This window comes from Psittacula echo (genome assembly GCF_963264785.1).
Source record: "Psittacula echo genome assembly, chromosome: 14".
Classification (NCBI taxonomy): domain Eukaryota; kingdom Metazoa; phylum Chordata; class Aves; order Psittaciformes; family Psittacidae; genus Psittacula; species Psittacula echo.
The window spans coordinates 852,205-869,544 of record NC_137750.1 but is presented as its reverse complement, the minus strand read 5'-3'; the positions used below and the strand labels follow the sequence as shown (position 1 = coordinate 869,544).

The 17,340-nt window shown below is 48.9% G+C and overlaps 1 protein-coding gene across 1 annotated transcript in view; it reads right to left on the bottom strand.

Annotated features, from left to right (window-relative positions):
• CACNA1G (calcium voltage-gated channel subunit alpha1 G) overlaps positions 1–17,340 on the bottom strand; it is a gene marked incomplete at both ends in the record, with an annotated part of 137,925 nt that overhangs the window by 51,758 nt on the left and 68,827 nt on the right. The window contains 9 exons of the mRNA XM_080629628.1: positions 960–1,406; positions 1,543–1,727; positions 2,300–2,393; positions 4,217–4,243; positions 5,097–5,165; positions 9,284–9,439; positions 9,928–10,042; positions 11,187–11,372; positions 11,888–12,039. Coding sequence (XP_080485754.1) covers positions 960–1,406; positions 1,543–1,727; positions 2,300–2,393; positions 4,217–4,243; positions 5,097–5,165; positions 9,284–9,439; positions 9,928–10,042; positions 11,187–11,372; positions 11,888–12,039 — 1,431 coding nt within the window. The remainder of the gene's footprint in view (positions 1–959; positions 1,407–1,542; positions 1,728–2,299; positions 2,394–4,216; positions 4,244–5,096; positions 5,166–9,283; positions 9,440–9,927; positions 10,043–11,186; positions 11,373–11,887; positions 12,040–17,340) is intronic.

Sequence of the window (17,340 nt, the reverse complement as noted above, 5' to 3'; positions counted from 1 at the left end):
GCACAGCTTTCCTGTTCTCAGTACTGCCCTGATTACCATCACATGGCTCTACCCAAAAGCCATCCACTTCATCAACAGAAACAGTTACTCCTTGGGATAACACATTAGACTGTCAGATTTTTAAGCCTGAGAACAAGGTAAAGTGAAACAAAGACGTAACCCGAGAAGAGCAGGAAACAGCCCAAAACCATCCCATCCTGACACAGGCGTGACAGCCAGCACTCGGGGCATCCTGCTGCCCAGCTCAAGCCCGTCTCACCCAGCCATACAAAACACCTTGGAAAAGCAGACAAATTCCTCTTATTCCCTTAATACACAAGCATTCACATGGAAAAAGAGCCAGGGACCCTTGTCCCTCCCCTTTGCTTGCAGCCCTTTTAGTTAATATTTCCTAAATGGCACTTTTCAGCCCCTGAAAGACACACACTTATTGGCCTAATGCCTCTTTCATATGGAAATTAATGCAGAGGCTTGAACCATGCCCTTTCCTTGCCTGTGGATGTCAACAGAAATTGTCTGCTGCTGTGTGTGAGGGCAAAAAGCTGAATAATGGTTGGAGAGCAGGGAAAGTGACTTGGTTTGGGTTTTTCTCAAAGAAAAAATAAAACCAGAAAAACATATCCAACCCAGACTATTGTATTGGATATGCTTCCAGGAGATAGCCTTTGCTCTGCACCTTTTAGTGGAAACTGGGGAGTTTTATCCTGATCTCTCCATCATGAACCAGCTGATACTGCACTGAAACACTTAATATGATGACAACTGCATTTCTGATGGCATTCACAGCCCAGAGACCTTCTGGTGTTCTTCTGGGGCACTCAGTCTGGTGTGGTGGTGATGGTGAGACCCAGTCCCTGCACAGGCCATTGCTTTGCACCCACTCATGCTCTCCTGAGACAGGCACAAGCATCACTTTGAAAAGGAAAAAAGGCCAAAATAAGCACTTGGCATTGCCTTACCATGTTGCCTTCATCATCACCATCATCACAGTCCTGTCGGGGGTCATCCACATGGAGCTGGTGCAGCAGCAGACCCGGAGAGGTCTTCCCATTGCAGTCCTGGTGCTCGGAGGTGATGGTTCGGCTGCTGTGCATGCTGCTAGTCCGGTACAGGGAAGGCACCTGCAGTGTATCCTGGAGGTCGAAGGAGCCTTTCGTTTCCAGCGACTCCATGCGATGAGGCAAAGAGCCATTGAAGCTGCCGGCCCGGCTGGAGCGCTCCTCATCCGAGCTCTCCCCTTCCTCCGAGCTCTCCTTCCCTTCCCCGGAGAGGAGGGACCTGCGCTCGCCGCTCTGCCCGCGGCGCTTGAGGCTGGGGGCTCTGCCGATGCTGTTCCAGCTGGAGCGGCGGCTGTTCCAGCTGCTGCTGGCGCGCCAGGGGCTGTGCGGGGAGCTGCGGGCGCTGGGCTGCGGGAAGGACAGGGAGAGCATCAGCCCTGTGCCACCCGCCCCGTGCTGGTGCATCAGCTGGGGCGGATGGATGGACAGCCCCACAAGACCAACGGACGTGCGGAGCACCCGCAGGAGGAGGTGATGGAAGTACCGGGGACTTGAGCTCGTAGGCAGCGGGGTCCATGGAGATGCCGCTGGCCCGGCGGGACTCGTAGCCCTGTGCTGCGTCTCCGAACATGGCACTCTTGGGCATGGGCATCGGTGTGGCAGCGGTGTGTATGATGAGTGGTGGGGTCAGGCTCTTCTTCAGCTCGGGGTAGTCACTCAGGGCCATCACTGGAAGATACACGTAGTTTTGAGGTGTTGCACCTCAAAGGGAACATCTACAACCTGCTGTCGGACAGGCAAAGCTGCACAGGGATGGCTCCACTCCAAAAGTCAGGAGGATGGAGGATAAAAAACCCTTCTGGAGAGCTGAGAGCCCATCCTTCAGCCTGTCAGGGGGATGTAAATCAGGAATGGGATCAGGTGCCAATGTGACTGGGTGCAATGGGAGAGGAGGCTGTCATCTGCTACCCCCAACCTTCCAACCAACACCCGCCAGCTCCATCCCTGGGCTGCTGCTTGCCCATGCCCATTCCCTCCATCCTCCTTCCTTGTGGTTCCTTCATTTATGCCTCTGCAGAGACCCCAGGCTCAGCAGGGAGATTACAGCCTCAATGCCATCATGTCTCTCTGTCTGCATCCCACAATCCCACCCCACACCACAAGCCTGCTGCAACATCAAGCATGCCACAGCTTGGAATACACCATTCTCTGTAGGAGGGCCTTTTCCTTTGAGACACATTGTTTTCCCAGCAAAGCGAGGTCTCTGTGGACGGGCCTGACCTCCTGGGGTTGTTACTCACAGGCTGGATTTGACAAGTTTTTCTTAAGTCCTCCCTCCTCTTCCAGGCTGCGGTGATAGAGATCCCCCTCCGAATCAGACTTGGAAGCATCACCCTGGAGCAAAACAGAAGCGCTTCAGCAAGCAGGGTGATGGGCCACCGTGCATGGAAACCCCTCTGAAAAACTGGATATTCCCGTCTCCAACACCACACCTACGGATCCACTGAATTTTGTACCACGATGCAACATCACCCTTCACAAAATGACGCATGCACATATTTATACCACAGACTAATTAACCTCCTACCAGGAAGACAGACTGCCTCTGGCTCCAAACATGGCCCCAGAAAGGGATTAGGAAAAAGAAACAAACCATTGCTGAGATTCTGCTGCTGGAATTGCATTCTGGGCAGAAATTAGGGAAGGGCAGACACCTGATGAGCAATTTCGGGGCAAAAGTTGACCCTACTCATCTCAATTTATACACCATGGCTTAAAACTCCCTGTGTGTAGCTCTTTCTAGTGATGCTTTAATGAAGCAATCCAGGGCTCAGAAAGGGCACAAAGGACCCTGAGTTTCCAATGGGGACGTGTTGATGGATGCCCCACCAGCACAGAACCTGATAATGACTGCATTGGGTGGCCATTCCCCTCCCAGCTGCGACACACAACAGAAGCAGAAGCTTTGGGGATTTGTGCTGTATCATTTTGGGGACTTAGATTTCTCTGTAGCATTACAAACATTGGGGTTGAGCGAGAGCTGCCTGCTCTGACATGTGCCCGTCCTTGGGAAGGGAGAGAAGTTTACCATTGCTCACAGCGTGGTGCCTGAGCTCTGTGGCATGGACCTGGTTAGGGATGTCCCTGTGCACCCCACTGATTCTGTCCATTGGCACTGCGGAAAGGCGCTTAGGGTGTGGTATAGTCAGGATACACCTGACGGGCAATGGTGCTCGCCAGAACGATACCCATCCAAAAGAGGAGGATTCAAGGCTGAAACCGCTGCTCTGGCAAAGGGCACCAAGCCCCGTCGTGATGGAGGAGAAGTGGCAAGGGAGAGAGGATGCTAGGATGAGAGAAGCCAAGCAGATCCTCAGCTACTTCAGCTGGTAGAGACCCAGAAAACCCCACCAACACTAAGCTGCATCCCCAGGAGCCCTGGCCAGCGCTGTGGAGGTTTGGTGCTCGGGTACCTGTTGGTTGTAAAAACCCAGAGGCGCCCCAGTATGGAATGGGAGGAATTGTTGGCAACTGACACAAGGTGCGGTGCCCTGTGCCTCTGTTAAGCAAAACCCCAGAGGGATGAGCCCTAATACTCCCAATGGGGTCATTAAACAGTTAGGGGGATTATTTTTCCAGGTGGACTGAATACTTTCAGTCCCAGTTTTTAAGGCAAAAGAGTGTGATGTGAAGTGTTGGCTCAAAACTTCCCCTCCTGAGGATCCAGGACTTCTGTGCTATTCAGGGAAGCTCATCCTGCAAGACACAGACTGGGAAGGTCAGGAAGGCACCTTGCAAGGGGGAGCAGTAGAGTCAGGCTGGCCTGAGCTTCACTGGAGTCAAAACCATGTCTCCGTACGAACAGGGGCTCCAGCTGGCTCCAGGTATGCTCCCTGTGGAGGCTCCCAGCTCAGCCCGTCAGTGGGCCTGCCAGGAATTACTCATTCTCCCTAATGGGTTATTAAAAAGGAATAAATAACGGGAAGAATTTTATGTGATTTGTACTCCTGGAGTGTTCTTTAACAGCCAAAGGAACTGGCTGATGGTGCATGATGCGTGCTGAGATGGAAAAGCAGAGCTACGTGAGGACTTCCCACCCCCTTCCCCAGCACCAAACCCCACATCTGGAGGGCAGAAAGCATCCCCTCCAAAACACCACGTGCCAGACTCAGTATGGTGCAGGCAAGCATCGCGCAGCCGGAGCTGCTGCCCGTTACCTGGTCTTGCACTCCCAGTTTGCCTTTCTGGATAGAAAAGGGGTTATGAGAGAACAAGGAGTTAAAATCCTTTTGGGAAACGAGGGTACGTCCAGATGGACCAGATGGTGCAATGGCTAAACCGGCCTGTTCCGAAAGGGACTGACACACTGTGATATAATGGGAAAGGGCTTTTGTGCTGAGGGAAAAGTCAGACTTCTTGGAAAGGACAGAAAGGGAAGGGAGTGGTAAAGAGAAAGGTGAGGGCGGCAGAAGAGCAATGCCTGGGGTGTGCAGCACTTCAGAGATCCACAGCTTCCTCAGACCTGAATAGGATCATGTCACATCCTGACCCGTGCTGTAGCGCGGCATCTCACTGGCAATCCCAGCATCCTGGCCAGCCTTTCTGGGACACACTGCCGCCGTCCAACCCTGTCCTGCTGAGCATGGGGCTCTCACACACACATGTCCACGAACAGGCTTGATTCCAGGTCCCTTCACCCCCAAGCACCCTCCTCTGCCTGCGTGATGGCGGGAGCACTTCAGCATCACCATCCGCATCCCTAGGGAGGTCCCTGGGATGGGACTGTGCTGTGATAGCCCCACGGGGAACCTTCATCAGGGCAGGCATCCAGAAAGGGGTTGGTGAGAGCAGGGGTTTAAGCCACCCCAAAGCACCCACCTAAATTTACCTGGCTCCCCCAGAGAAGGAAGGGACTTGAAATCAGGGCTGACTTGAAAATGAGGACGACAAAAAGGAAACCAAAAACCATCCCCAAAACACCCAAACAAACCCCAAAAGAATGACAGCTACTACGATGAGAACAGCACCACGGCATGTGACCAGGCACCACGAGAGAGACAACCACGGTGGGTGGTGGGATGTGCTGTGTGTACATACCCCCGACGAGTCGACAGGCAGCTGAATACAGCTTAACTGCCCACTCGCGTCTTCTCGCTTGGAGATCTCCTGAAGGAGAAACGGGGGGAGGAAAGGGGGAGGAAGGGGAAGGGGGGGTTCAATTGTCACAGTTTCAACCGTAGGATTGAATGGGGAATCAAAAAACACATGAGAAAAGGAAGGAAAGGAGAGGGGAAAGGGAGAGGGGCAGCATGTGGCTGCGATGGAGAGCCAGGCTGGGGCACTCACTCCACTCAGCACAGGGAAGGGCTGGAAGATCTGATGGAGTGAAGCCGTTTGAAGGGACCAAGCCTTACCTTTAAATTAAGTGTTTCAAACAGAGCTTTCTTCATCTCCTAAGTGATAATTGTGCTAATGAAACACCAGCTAATTATTGAAAACATGGGGGGTTTTTAATTCTTTTTTTTTCTGCAGCTGCATAATGGGATCTTTATTTATGATGCCTTCATTAAACGGCAGTGGAGGCTTTTAATGAATGTTTGATTAACACAACATTAGTCCTCTTACTGTCAGGTGAAATACCTCATTTAAGGAAAGCCACCAGAAACTGCTGTGAGTTCCTCCTCAGCCCCATCAGTGGAGACACCCGTTTAAATCAGTGCGGTGGCCAAACGTGGCAGAGAACAGCAGACAAGGAGGCACAGCCCTGTCCTTCAGGGCTTTGCCACACAAGTGGCCCCAGCAGCTCCTCACAGCACCAGAAGTCAGTCCCTCCCTACCCACTTGGAAAGCACAGACCATTTTTCATCTCATTGTGTTTCCCCTTCCTCAGGGGTGGCTCTCCTAATACTCCAATCCTTCAGCAGGTTACACACTGCGGGAGGGCATGGGTTGTCCCACCAGCTTGCCTGCAGGGCAATGGGTCTTTCCTCTGGTTGCTACACAGGAGACAAAACTCAGCCCATTCTAGACTGGGATGAAGAGTTTAAGAAAGATCAGCTTTGGGGTCTGGATGTTTGGACAATGGTGCCTTGCTAGTGATAAACACTTAAATTAAAGTCTTGAGTTGTAACAGAAAGAGACATGGAAAAGGCACCAAAAAACATGGAAAGACTTTTCTTTCACAAGGAAAATCCCACTGGAACCGTTAGGAATGCAAAAGGTAAGGGATGCAAGAAAAACACCATCCAAAATCCCTGCTGCTGGAGAAAGGACTGTTAAAGCCAGGATGAAGTCCATACTGCAGGTATGCTACATCCAGAGAGCAGGCAATGTTCTGCAGAGGAAAGGATGGAGGGACTGGAGGACCTGTGGTACTAAGGAGGGAAGAGGCACAAAGGAGGGGAAGGAACAAATCCACAAGTGAGGATGGCCAGAGACAAGGGGACACAAAACTGGGAGCATTATCAATGGAAGAATACACTTTGGAGATAGTATTGTTAGAAAGTCCCTTAGAAAAGGAGCTTTATGCCTGACAAAGAGGAGTCATTCTTTGCTTCAGAGAGAAATCCCCTGGGCAGGGACCTGAGAGGTCAGGCAGCAATCTCAAATTAGCAGCTTGATCAAACGGAGTCCCCTGCTCACCTTCCCCACACCAGCACTGGGCTCCAGTTAAATCAGAGGACACGCAGTCAAAAATAACCACACAAAGTCCTCTGTGTGCCTTTCGCTACAGAGAAGCCGGTGACCAAATAGAAAGAAAGGCAAAGAAAAAGAAACTCAATGCTGCAAAAATACTGCTCCGTATTTAAAGTTTGGAACAAGTCCTTTTTGTTTCTCAACTGCTTATATACATCTGCTGCCTAGCAACTGGGGCTGCAAAGCCATGCACTAAAATTAACGAGGTGCTTGCAGATTGAGGAAAGGCACTCAAGGACCCAGGAGATAGAGGCAGCAGCCCCGGGTTTGTGTTTCAGCCCAGAAATCTGAAGGAGAATAGAAGAAAACATCCAACAACCCAACTCAGAAGGGTCAAGTGCAATCACGGGAGGGAGACGCTGGGGTTTGTTTACAGCGAGAGCTGATCTCTCTATTCATTCTGCTTAGGAGAGGATCCTTTGTGTGCTGGCTAGCAAAAACCAGGACAAGATCTGTTTGCAAAGCTACACATCAGCCAAGCTGAATTAACATAAACCAGCAAGGCCAGACCTGGCTCTTGACCTCCAGCAGATGTTTGCTCCCTGTTTGCTGAGGGGAATTTGGCTTGAGTCAAGGGATCTCTTGAACCCGTTGTGATTTATGGGAAAATTGTGGAGAGCACAGAATAACAAGGTTGTGGAAGAAAGATTATTAGTAAAATAATCCCAAAAGGTAAAACAGTCAAAGCCCAAGGTAAAAAACAGCACTGTAATCAGAGTCATGAATTACTGAAGTCCGCAGACATTGCCATGGTTGGGCAGAATCGGCCAGAAAGGGTTTGATCTTTGGAGGCGACTGAGGGATCCTGGTTCCCTCAGCCACCTCTGGGTACTGGCACAAGTATCCCTGCCTTCAGGCTCTCTCAGTGCTTCCCTGAATCAGAAGTTATTCCCTGATTAACACTGCACTTCAAGCACATTTACAGCTTACACAGAAACCCTGCAGAGGAAAGCAGGGGTAGGGATGGGGCAGCCTTGCTGCAAAAAAACAGCCAAAAGCAAACCTGGGGAGTGCTGCAGGCGGTTCCCCTGACTCCAGGGAAAACAAACCCTCAAGGGCATGGTTATTGGAATCAAATCACAGTGCATTAAAGCCAGGGCATGAGTTTACAGGGAGATGTGCCATGGCACCAGCTGGCCGCAAGCGAGCATGGGATAAATTGCTGCCGAGGGAAACAGGCTGGCGGAGCAGGAGCATGGGATGCTCTAGCATGAAAAACCAGGCTGAGCCAAGGACCGTCAGTCTCCCTTGAGGACCAGGGGCTGGAAAAGGGGTTGTTGCATTTAAAGGCTGCTGCATTTAGAGGCTGCTTTCCTCTACGAAGTGGGTGCAGCAGGTGATCTCCCACTTTGTCGACCTTCAGAAAATCAATTTGCTAGGCTGAACAAAGGTTTGGTTTCAAAGCCATCATCAGAAGCAGACAAGAAGCTCTGTACCTCTTCTTGCTTGGGCAAGGGAACATTGTGCTATTTGGGAGAACCTGGAAGTGATCTTCCCTTCGGCTGAAATGTGGAGGGGATTTACAGACAGAAACAGCTACAACAAGAACAATTAGAAAAGCATCAACACGGAGAGAGACGATACAAGAAATAAGAAGTATTTCTTCTTGCTACCTCCCAGTACGACTCCATTACCTCCAGACCGTGCTCCAAAAATAATAGTAATAATAATAAAAACAGTTCTATGCAGAGATGTTCATAGGGTGGGAGGGTATTATCATACACAAGCCATAAATCTTAAATAATATTTAGTCACCCTAGAGTGCTTACAGAAATCAGGGACAGTGTGTAAAAGCACAGCCTGTACGAGCAGATCCCAGCAAGCAGTTTCAGGTTAGATTTACCTCTCCAGCACCCTGGGCAGGGTGTTAAAGTCCTCTTCCCTTACTGATGTTCATAGACAGTCAATCTATGCAGAGAGCGGTGGGCATCACAGGTCCCCCACCATGGGGACTAGGGGACATGCTCACTTGCTCCGAGTTGGACAGTTGGGAAGGCAGTAGGACGAAAAATAGGTTAGGTTCAAACCTAAGTGCCCCCCTGCCCTTCCATGAAAGCCTCCAGCAATCTGGGATGTCTCATGGAAGTTTGCAGCCCAATGAAGCAGATGGCAGAGACCTGAAATCATGTACTTTAAAATGTGCACAGCATCGCAGGACTGGGAACAGGAAGAGCTCCATGAACACATACCATCAAAAAAAGATAATCATGTCACTAATCTCTTACCAGTCTGCGTCAGTTTTCAGGAGGGGCTTTTAATCTGGCTGACAAACGCAGTGAGAACTGTTTCAAAGACACTGTCATAGCAGCGATCCCATCCACAGTGCCTGACTCACTGCTGAATTCCCACTCCTGCATCAACGCTAACAATGCTTTTCATTTAAGCCCTTCGTGTAAAGGGCTTGCTGTATTAAACTGCACCGTGGCTAAGAAGGAAAAAAGAACAGAAAGAAGACTTAATACTTCCCCCCACTTTTTTCATGCACCACTCTAGTGAACACATTGCTGTCCATCTCAGAAATCAAATTCCAGGATCTGGAGGACCTGAAACTTTAGAAGAAAGCAAAGGCAGGAGCGCGAGGACATTACCTCTGTCTGGAAACCCTCTACCAGGATGGCCACCAGCAGGTTAAAGAGAACATAATTCCCAAACGTCATGAGAGCAATGAAGTAGAGAGCAGCCCAGGAGGAGGTTGACGCCATTCCATTGTAAAGAACTTTGTTCCAGTCTTCCTGGGTCAAAATCTGCAGAGGATGGATATGAGGAAAATGGAGATGCTGTGTGGATAGTGTGCTGTTTCCCCTGAGCCCAGCTGGGTACCTGTGCAAACTGCCTGTATCAATTATGGGCTTAAACCAGGTTCTGTCCTTTGTCGAAATATCACTGCAAATGGTCCTGATCTCATCCTCTCCACCTTCTGCACTTACTTTCACCCACCCAATACCCTGCAAATACAGGTGCCTCCTACCACAGCAGCCCCTCCTCAGGAGCTCCACAATTTATTCTGGAAAACAATCTGAAACCCTCCGTGTTCCTGCACTTTTGGATTTGGGCACTCTCCCTTCCACAGCAGGGAGCTTCACTAAGCTCTATTAGATGCTTTGGAAAACAACTCCAGCCCTTACAGCTCCCAAAAACCCACAAGTTGTGGAAGTCCTGAGGTAAAGGTTGGACTTGATGATCTTAAAGGTCTTTTCCAACCTGGCTGATTCTGTGATTTTCCATTCTGTACCTGAAAAACGGTGACGATGGCCCAAAGCAAGGAGTCAAAGTTCTTCCTGTCAGGCAGCGTGTCCCCATCTCGCTCTGAAGCAAACTTACAGCCAAAGAGGTGCATCCCCAGGATGCTGCATGGGAAGAAAAGCAGGGGCTCAACAAGAGGACCACAGTACAGACCAGTAACCACACAACAGGGCTGACCGTCTCCTAATGCCATTTGGGCAATTCCTTTTATTTTCTGTTAAAGAGGAATCATCTGTTCACTGAAAAACGCACCTCAAGATCACGCAAACCAGTTGTGAATTTGTTAATTGGAATGTGGAAGGACCTCTGAATTTCGACCGAAAAGCGTGCCCACTCCTTTTAATTCTGCTTTGTTTTTCCTTTAAAGTCAAAACATTGTCTTTCAACATTTCTCTAAACAAAATGTTTTGACTTTCTGTTTTGCAATGGCACATTTTCAGCAAAATATGCTTCAATTGAATTAGGAAGACAAAAAAGAGTTTCTGTGAAATGCCTGAATGAGACATATCTGGGGACCTGAAACAGCTTTCTCAATTTTGACAAGGAAACAGAATACTTTGCATTTTAGACTGATACTTAAAGAATAATTTGCTTTTCCCTGTTTTCATCCAGTAACCCAAATAATCAATTTATTCGCAGCTCTACTGAGCACCACAGCTGAAAATGGTGGTTTGGAGTGAAGCATCTCACAGGGAGACGGGACATTATTCCATGGAAGAGACTGGCTTTCTCCAGCCTTCCCGGAGCCTGGATTGCTGGAACACCAGAGTTGGCTGTGACAAGGAGACAAGTTCTTCTCAAAATCTAACCCAAAATCCAAAAACTCAGGGTTATGCCAAGCCTATTTCTAACACTTCCACTTCTTAAAGAGGCCATGCAAGAACACAAGCACCATCAGGGCTGACTTTATTCTAGGAACATCACCTTCTTCTTGGCAATATTTTTAGCACCAGGCTTTCTGCTAGGCTGTAAGTAATGGGGCTGCTGTCTTGGGGTGGTGTCAAGGAATTATCCAGTTGAAAGACTTCCCTTGTAAATCATCTTGCAAAGACACATGTCTCATTTGGCCAGAGTTAAGAGAATTTAGGCAGGGCAACAAGCCACCGCCAGCGCTGGCCAGCAATGCTGTTCCTGGGACCATTCAGCTCAGCCATGTCCTGCTATTGACTCTTACATCTCCTCACCTTGCCACGAGATCCTATATGAAAACCCAGAGCAACCTCAGGACGGGGAATCAGAAGCACTCACCTAAAGATGAAGATAAAGAGCATCAGCAACATGCAGAAAGTGGCCACGTTGTCCATGGTCTTCATGAGGACTACGAGCTGGCGCTGGAGGGCTGGCATGAAGCGGACCAGCTTCAAAACTCGCATAAGCCGAAAGGTCCGCAGGACTGAGAGCCCCCCGCCTTGCTGGCCCACAATCTCCCACACACTGAGGAGGAAGAAAAGGTCACTGAAGGATGAGAAGACAAAGCCACATAGGAGAGGAAGCAGAGGGAGGGTGAAATTCAGAGAGAAAAGGGATGGCAAGCAGGCAGAGACACACTTGCCAATGCCCCCAGTAAACTGGACTCCATCCAGGCTTGCAAAGAGCAGAGCCCCACTAGAGTGTCAAAAACACTCCTGCAAATCAGTGGTTGCAGCTGCAGGGGCAATTACAGCCTTTGCACAAGCCAAGAAAACAGAGAGCTGCTTAATCGGACACTGGTTGTACCATTTGGATGCCATCAGGACATTGGGACTGATAGCTTTCTGCTTGAGCCTCTCTAAAATGACTATAAAATAACCCCAAGATATGTATTAGCAATTGTGTCTAAGGGCATTAATTTATATCAGAGAAGTATAAAATGTCACAAGAAGGTGTTAATGCTCACTCTCCATTACTTTCTGTTTAATTAAACAGTTAAATGAGGGGAAACACACATAAAGAAAGCTCTATGTTTGTACCTAATCACCACGATGATCCCATCAAAGATGTTGTATGGATTCTTAATGTAGCCAAAAGGGCCATAAACAAGGACTTTCAATAGCATCTCCAGGGCAAAGAGGCTTGTGAAGACTATGTTGCTGATCTCCAGGGCGTTGGTAAGCTCCTCTGGCTGGGGAAAGAAGGGGAGGAAAGGGAAACAGTAAGGAGCATAGCTGCATATCCAAAATTATACCTGGAAATACAAGTCCCAATACCGCAAGTGTAGGGATGCCAATGCTGATGGTTCACTTGAAGCCCAGGAGAGAGAAGAAAAATACTATCAGAGTATTTAAGGCTTATGCACCCATTGTAAATCAAGCAGGTAAATCCAGACATGGACTTCACTTTAATCACAGCATTAGTACACCTCAGGAGGTTTACACAGAAGTGGCATGTACCGAGTCTTAACACTTTCACATCCTCCAAATCAATTCGCCTTATGCAGGAGGGATGTCTTCTCACATAATTACTTTTAAGGCCTGAATTTTTGTTTAGTATCTCATCCAAGGATTTAAGCTAAGATTTTCAAAAGCAGAGATTGGAGGTGGTATAACTGGAATGGCTCAAATAAAAAACCATTATCAGGAGACCCCTGCTACTGAAGGAGGGCCCAGTCCTGGCATTCCAGTCTGGCAATCTAAAAACAGAGGTATGAAAAACCCTCAACAAACAGACTTCTAGTAATGTTAGACCTAAATTAATACCTTTCATGTTTTTCTAGCATGTTTCACAGAGTGTTCCCAACAATGCCTGCAGACACCCAGTGCTTTCCCCGACAGGTGGGTGGGCATTATTGGAAAACAGATGGCAGAAGACAAGACACGGTGGTGTAATCTGTTTAGGATCTGGCAAGTCAGTGTCAAAGGCACAAACAGAATCTGCAGCACCAGATCCTTTCTCCCCATTTAACCCCAACACGCGGCTGCAATTGCCATGTTTCTGTTTAAAGGCTTTATTAACATCAGGAGCCATCTGCGGGGTCATGTCGGCAACACTGAGGTGCCCCGCAAAGCATTGGGCTGGCACAGGTCACAAAGCACCTTACACACAGTGAGTGCTTGATTCCTCGTAGGGGTAGTTTGACACTTAACTCACCCAGATACTCTTCTAAATCCTCACATGTAACCACATGCAGCTTTAGGTGCCTGAACACCATGGTGGGTTATAGCCAGATGTGCAAATTCACAGCAGCTACACCATGAGCAGAAGCCAATGTACAACACGTGCTGTTGACTACTCCCACCACTCACATGAAACACCTTGGTGGCTGGCCAAAAACTTCGTACAGCTTCAATCAGGAGCTGCCATGCCATGGCACAAGTGGTTGGGTTTGGCATGAGGTGACCCAACCCAACAGGAGATGGCTCAGAGGCAAGGTCAATGCTTGATCAACTGTGCTTCAGAGCCCCAGGAATCTACAGTGACCAAGGGCTTCACTGATATATACTGGCAAATAAACAGATAAATCCATGTAGGCTTTCAACCCTTTCCTTCTCTGAAGTCTCCAGGTACAGCTGGCCAAGCCTGAGCAGCTCAAGTTCTTCCAACCCAGCGTGCTGGTTGATGGTACTGTAATCCCTGGGGACTTGCACTGATGCTGGTGGGAGCTTGTGATGACACAGGATAGAAAAGGAGGAAACAGCAGCATAGAAAAGAAAAAGTTATTAAATAAAAGGGTGGTGCTGAACACTTTCTATAGCTCAAACATCCTCGCTGATGAATGGATCCCTTGGCTAGAATTTGACAAACACCCCGAACATACAGCCCAAATCACCTCCTCACTGATCTACAGCTAAGATACAAATGCTCCAGCCTCCGATATTAAATTCAGCTCTGGTTTAAAAATCATATACCTATGGGAACACTCAGACACAAAGTAATAAATAGGCCGAGAACTTATGTCAAGCTGCACTTCAGGACAATTTCAAATGGCTGAAAGTCTACATCAGTCACAAAAAAAATGCCAACTCATTCATGAGAGCCCCAGCACTGAGGCAGGCTGTGCTGTTACTGTTACTGCAGCAATCCTGCTGGAAAGGAAACGTATTCCTGGAAGCTTTCCTTCTCATCCATCATCACCACTAACCTGGGCCCTAAAGGCTGATTTCCACCCTCTGTTCTCCCTCTGTGACCGCGCTGCCAAGTCTAACTGGCCCCAAAGGCATAGCCTGGTTAAATCCCTCGATGTGTGAGCACGCCCGGCATCTCCCACAAGCTGTGGCATTCCTTCCCCATGGGGGCTGACATGGAAAACCCAACCAGCCCCTGCAGGGATGTTGTGTAATTAGCATGGATTAATGAAACTTCGCACTTTGTGCGCACCTTCTGGTAGAAGATGTTATTGGGATGTATAAATCCAGATGGGAGGCACTAGCAGGACACAGCTGGGTAATGTGGGGAGCGCCAGGGGGAGCAGCGCTTATGCTGCAACTGCCCCAGGATGCCCAGCGTGTGCTGGATGGTCCATGACCAGCCCATGAAACATCCCTTACAGCCCACAAGAGCTCCAAATACTCCTGGCACTGGTACAGAAGGGCTATGGGTGTTGGTGCTATGAGTGGTGATGCTCGCCACCCACAGCAGCACCAGATCCATCCATCTCCCCCTGCTTCATTCCAAAAAAGCTGCCTGGCCCCCCAGTCTTCCTCCGCATGCGCTTCTCCACTTCCCTCACAGGAAACAGTTTTTAATATCCAAGACATCGGATGCCCACAGTAAAAATGAAGAGTGTGATCTCCTGAACCAGAGCTGGGGGAGGGCGAGGCGAGCATCTGCTGGAAGCACGACACAACCAGACCCGCCTGAAATCGAGGAGCTATTTTGCTTTGGGAAACAACACATCCCCAAACAGTTCAGACAGAGCGATGAGCATTCCTCCCAGGATTTTTGCTGTGGAGCGCTCTTCCTTCCCCCAGGCCTCTTGTTCCCGCTCAGGAGTTCCCCAAGAGAAGCTCATGAGTCCCCTGCAACAGCTCCACATTCTCTCAAGGGACACATCACTGCAGCCAGTCCATGAGACCCCTGCCACGAGCACCAATGGGAGCTATAGGTAAAACCAGAGGTGGGCTGAGATCATGATCCTGCCCAAAGGAATCACAGCCAGATTCCAAATCTCAAACGCTTCTGAGAATGCCAGCTCAGAGTTCCATGCAGTCCTAGATGTGCATAGATAATAAGATTCTTTATAAGATGCTTCTGCTCTAGAGAAATCACAAACATGTCCAAGACACCTTTCCTTAGACATCATTACAATACAGCAGAAAAGTGGCTTTTCTCTCCCATGGGGATAGAAATTGTCATCCCATCCCAAACAGGAGTGCAGCATCTCCCAGCTGGCGAAGTGGAACACTTTGTACCCAAAACTTTGAAAGCTCTCCTCTCTGTTTCAGTCCCTATTCCCTTACCCATTTGCTATCATAAATCAACTGGAATTAAAAAACATTAAAAAAGTGAGCTTGAAGAGAACATGGAACTTCTTGTTCCCCAGCTGTTCCAATGGACATTTCAAATACCTCAGACAACTTATTCCAATAAATTATTCCTTTTTAAAGACAGTTCACTGAAGCAGCTCCCCTCCCAAGCTTCAAGTTTGATAAACTGCCTTTTTCTGACAATAATCATCTCATCAAAACAATATTGACCAACTCTAGGCATAATGTACCTGGGAGAGTCACTGATTTCTGGCACACAACCTGCCCCATGGTTCCTTGCTGGGTGTGGAGGAACAGAGCAGCTTTCCCCTCTGAGGGGCAGCCAGGGCAGGTCACATCCTTCCCTTGACTTACTTGGAAAACAAAGTCCTCCAGGACCCGCACTAGAAAGGGCATTTTGTGAGGATGCAGAGCCTGGGGTTTCTTTGCAGCACCAGTATTCCCACCACCCCAACTACAGCACATCTGCCTCAGCTTCCCCTTTAAAAGAAGAGTCTGCTAATTCTCTTGTCAGTAACAGCAATAACTTATTAAAAGTAGAGCATCCTGTGATTAAACGAGCAATACCCAGAAAGAGCAAGATGCAAGTGCCATTCAGCTGTGGCACAAAACACCAGCTCTTCTGATGAGTCTTCGGTAAATACTGATTTCTGTTTCCAAGACATCTTGCCTTGCTGGACACAGACGTGGTGTCCTGGATAAATCATTCCCTGTTAGCTCTCTGTTTGTGTAGTGTCAATTTGTTGATGTACCAAACAGCACATTGACAAGCTGTGGCAGCACATAAAATAGGAGCAGACAGCGCAGCATCTCCCATCAACACCACAAGGCAAGCGAAGGCGGCAGGGAGGAGGTGAGCCACGAGCACCCATCCGGACACAGCCCTGCCTGGCAGAGTGCGAACCACACTGGTGAGGAGGGGATGCTCTGCACCCTGCCTTTGGGCAGGACTGCCTGGCACCAAGCCGGGCACTGCTATGGGGACAGGAAAAGGCAAGGTAAGATGTCCCCAGATACTAAATGTTGTGTTGAAGGGTATCCCTGTGCTAGACTAGCGCCTTGCCCTTTTTCAGCATTCAGAAATAGGCTGTAACTCATTTCTTTCTTTTTTCTTCTTTAAGCTATGTACATGCTTATAAATGAGGTTTCCAATGGCAGAGAGAGATTCTTCATTTCCACCTAGGCACAAGACAGTGGCATACGTTGCTGCTTCCTGCGCCCCGGGCTCCAAGGTGTCTGCTGAGCAAGCATGGCTGCAGGCAATGAGTGGGAAAAAAGGTGAGAACAGGAGCTGTGGTTATTAAAAGCACAAACTCCGGTGGCTGTGCTCCCCAATTCCTGAAAGACAAACCCTGCTGCATGATAAAGTGCAACCAAGGGTCCTGGCAGATGGCGCACAGGGCTTACAAGGCTTCTGCTCCTGCCCTCCTCCAGCCATGACCCACATAAGGCACAGGCTTTTCATCATCATCATCGCCATGGGAATGTCTGCTATGGATCCATCCATCCCCATTTCCCCCTTGCCCAGGCAGTGAGCTCCAGGCTGTGGCCAAGCCTGGTCTCGCCCAGCCCCTGCCCCAGGGGATCTCAGCACAAAAGAGCACAAGCACCCCAGGGTCTTTCCTCTCTGTCTTGCTAACAATGAACTTACATAGAAAAATCACTCTGTCTCGCCACAGCACACAGGGAGAGATGGGGATGACCGGCCAGGAGGCAGATCCCTCCTGATCCTGAGGGCTCTGCTTCTGTGAGTGGATCCAGAAGACAGTGAAAACTTCTAACCCATTCAAACGGCTGCAGAATAAACCCCTTCCGAAATCATTACCATGGCAACCAAGGAAAAATAACACAGAAAGAAAATACTGACCTCAGCTATTTCACAGGAAACACCAACAACATTTTACTGACTCATCACTTGCAGACTTTTAAATATATATACATAAGAAAAGAATCAAATGGGTCACACAAAGATGTGATTTTCAACCTGACACCAGTCCATT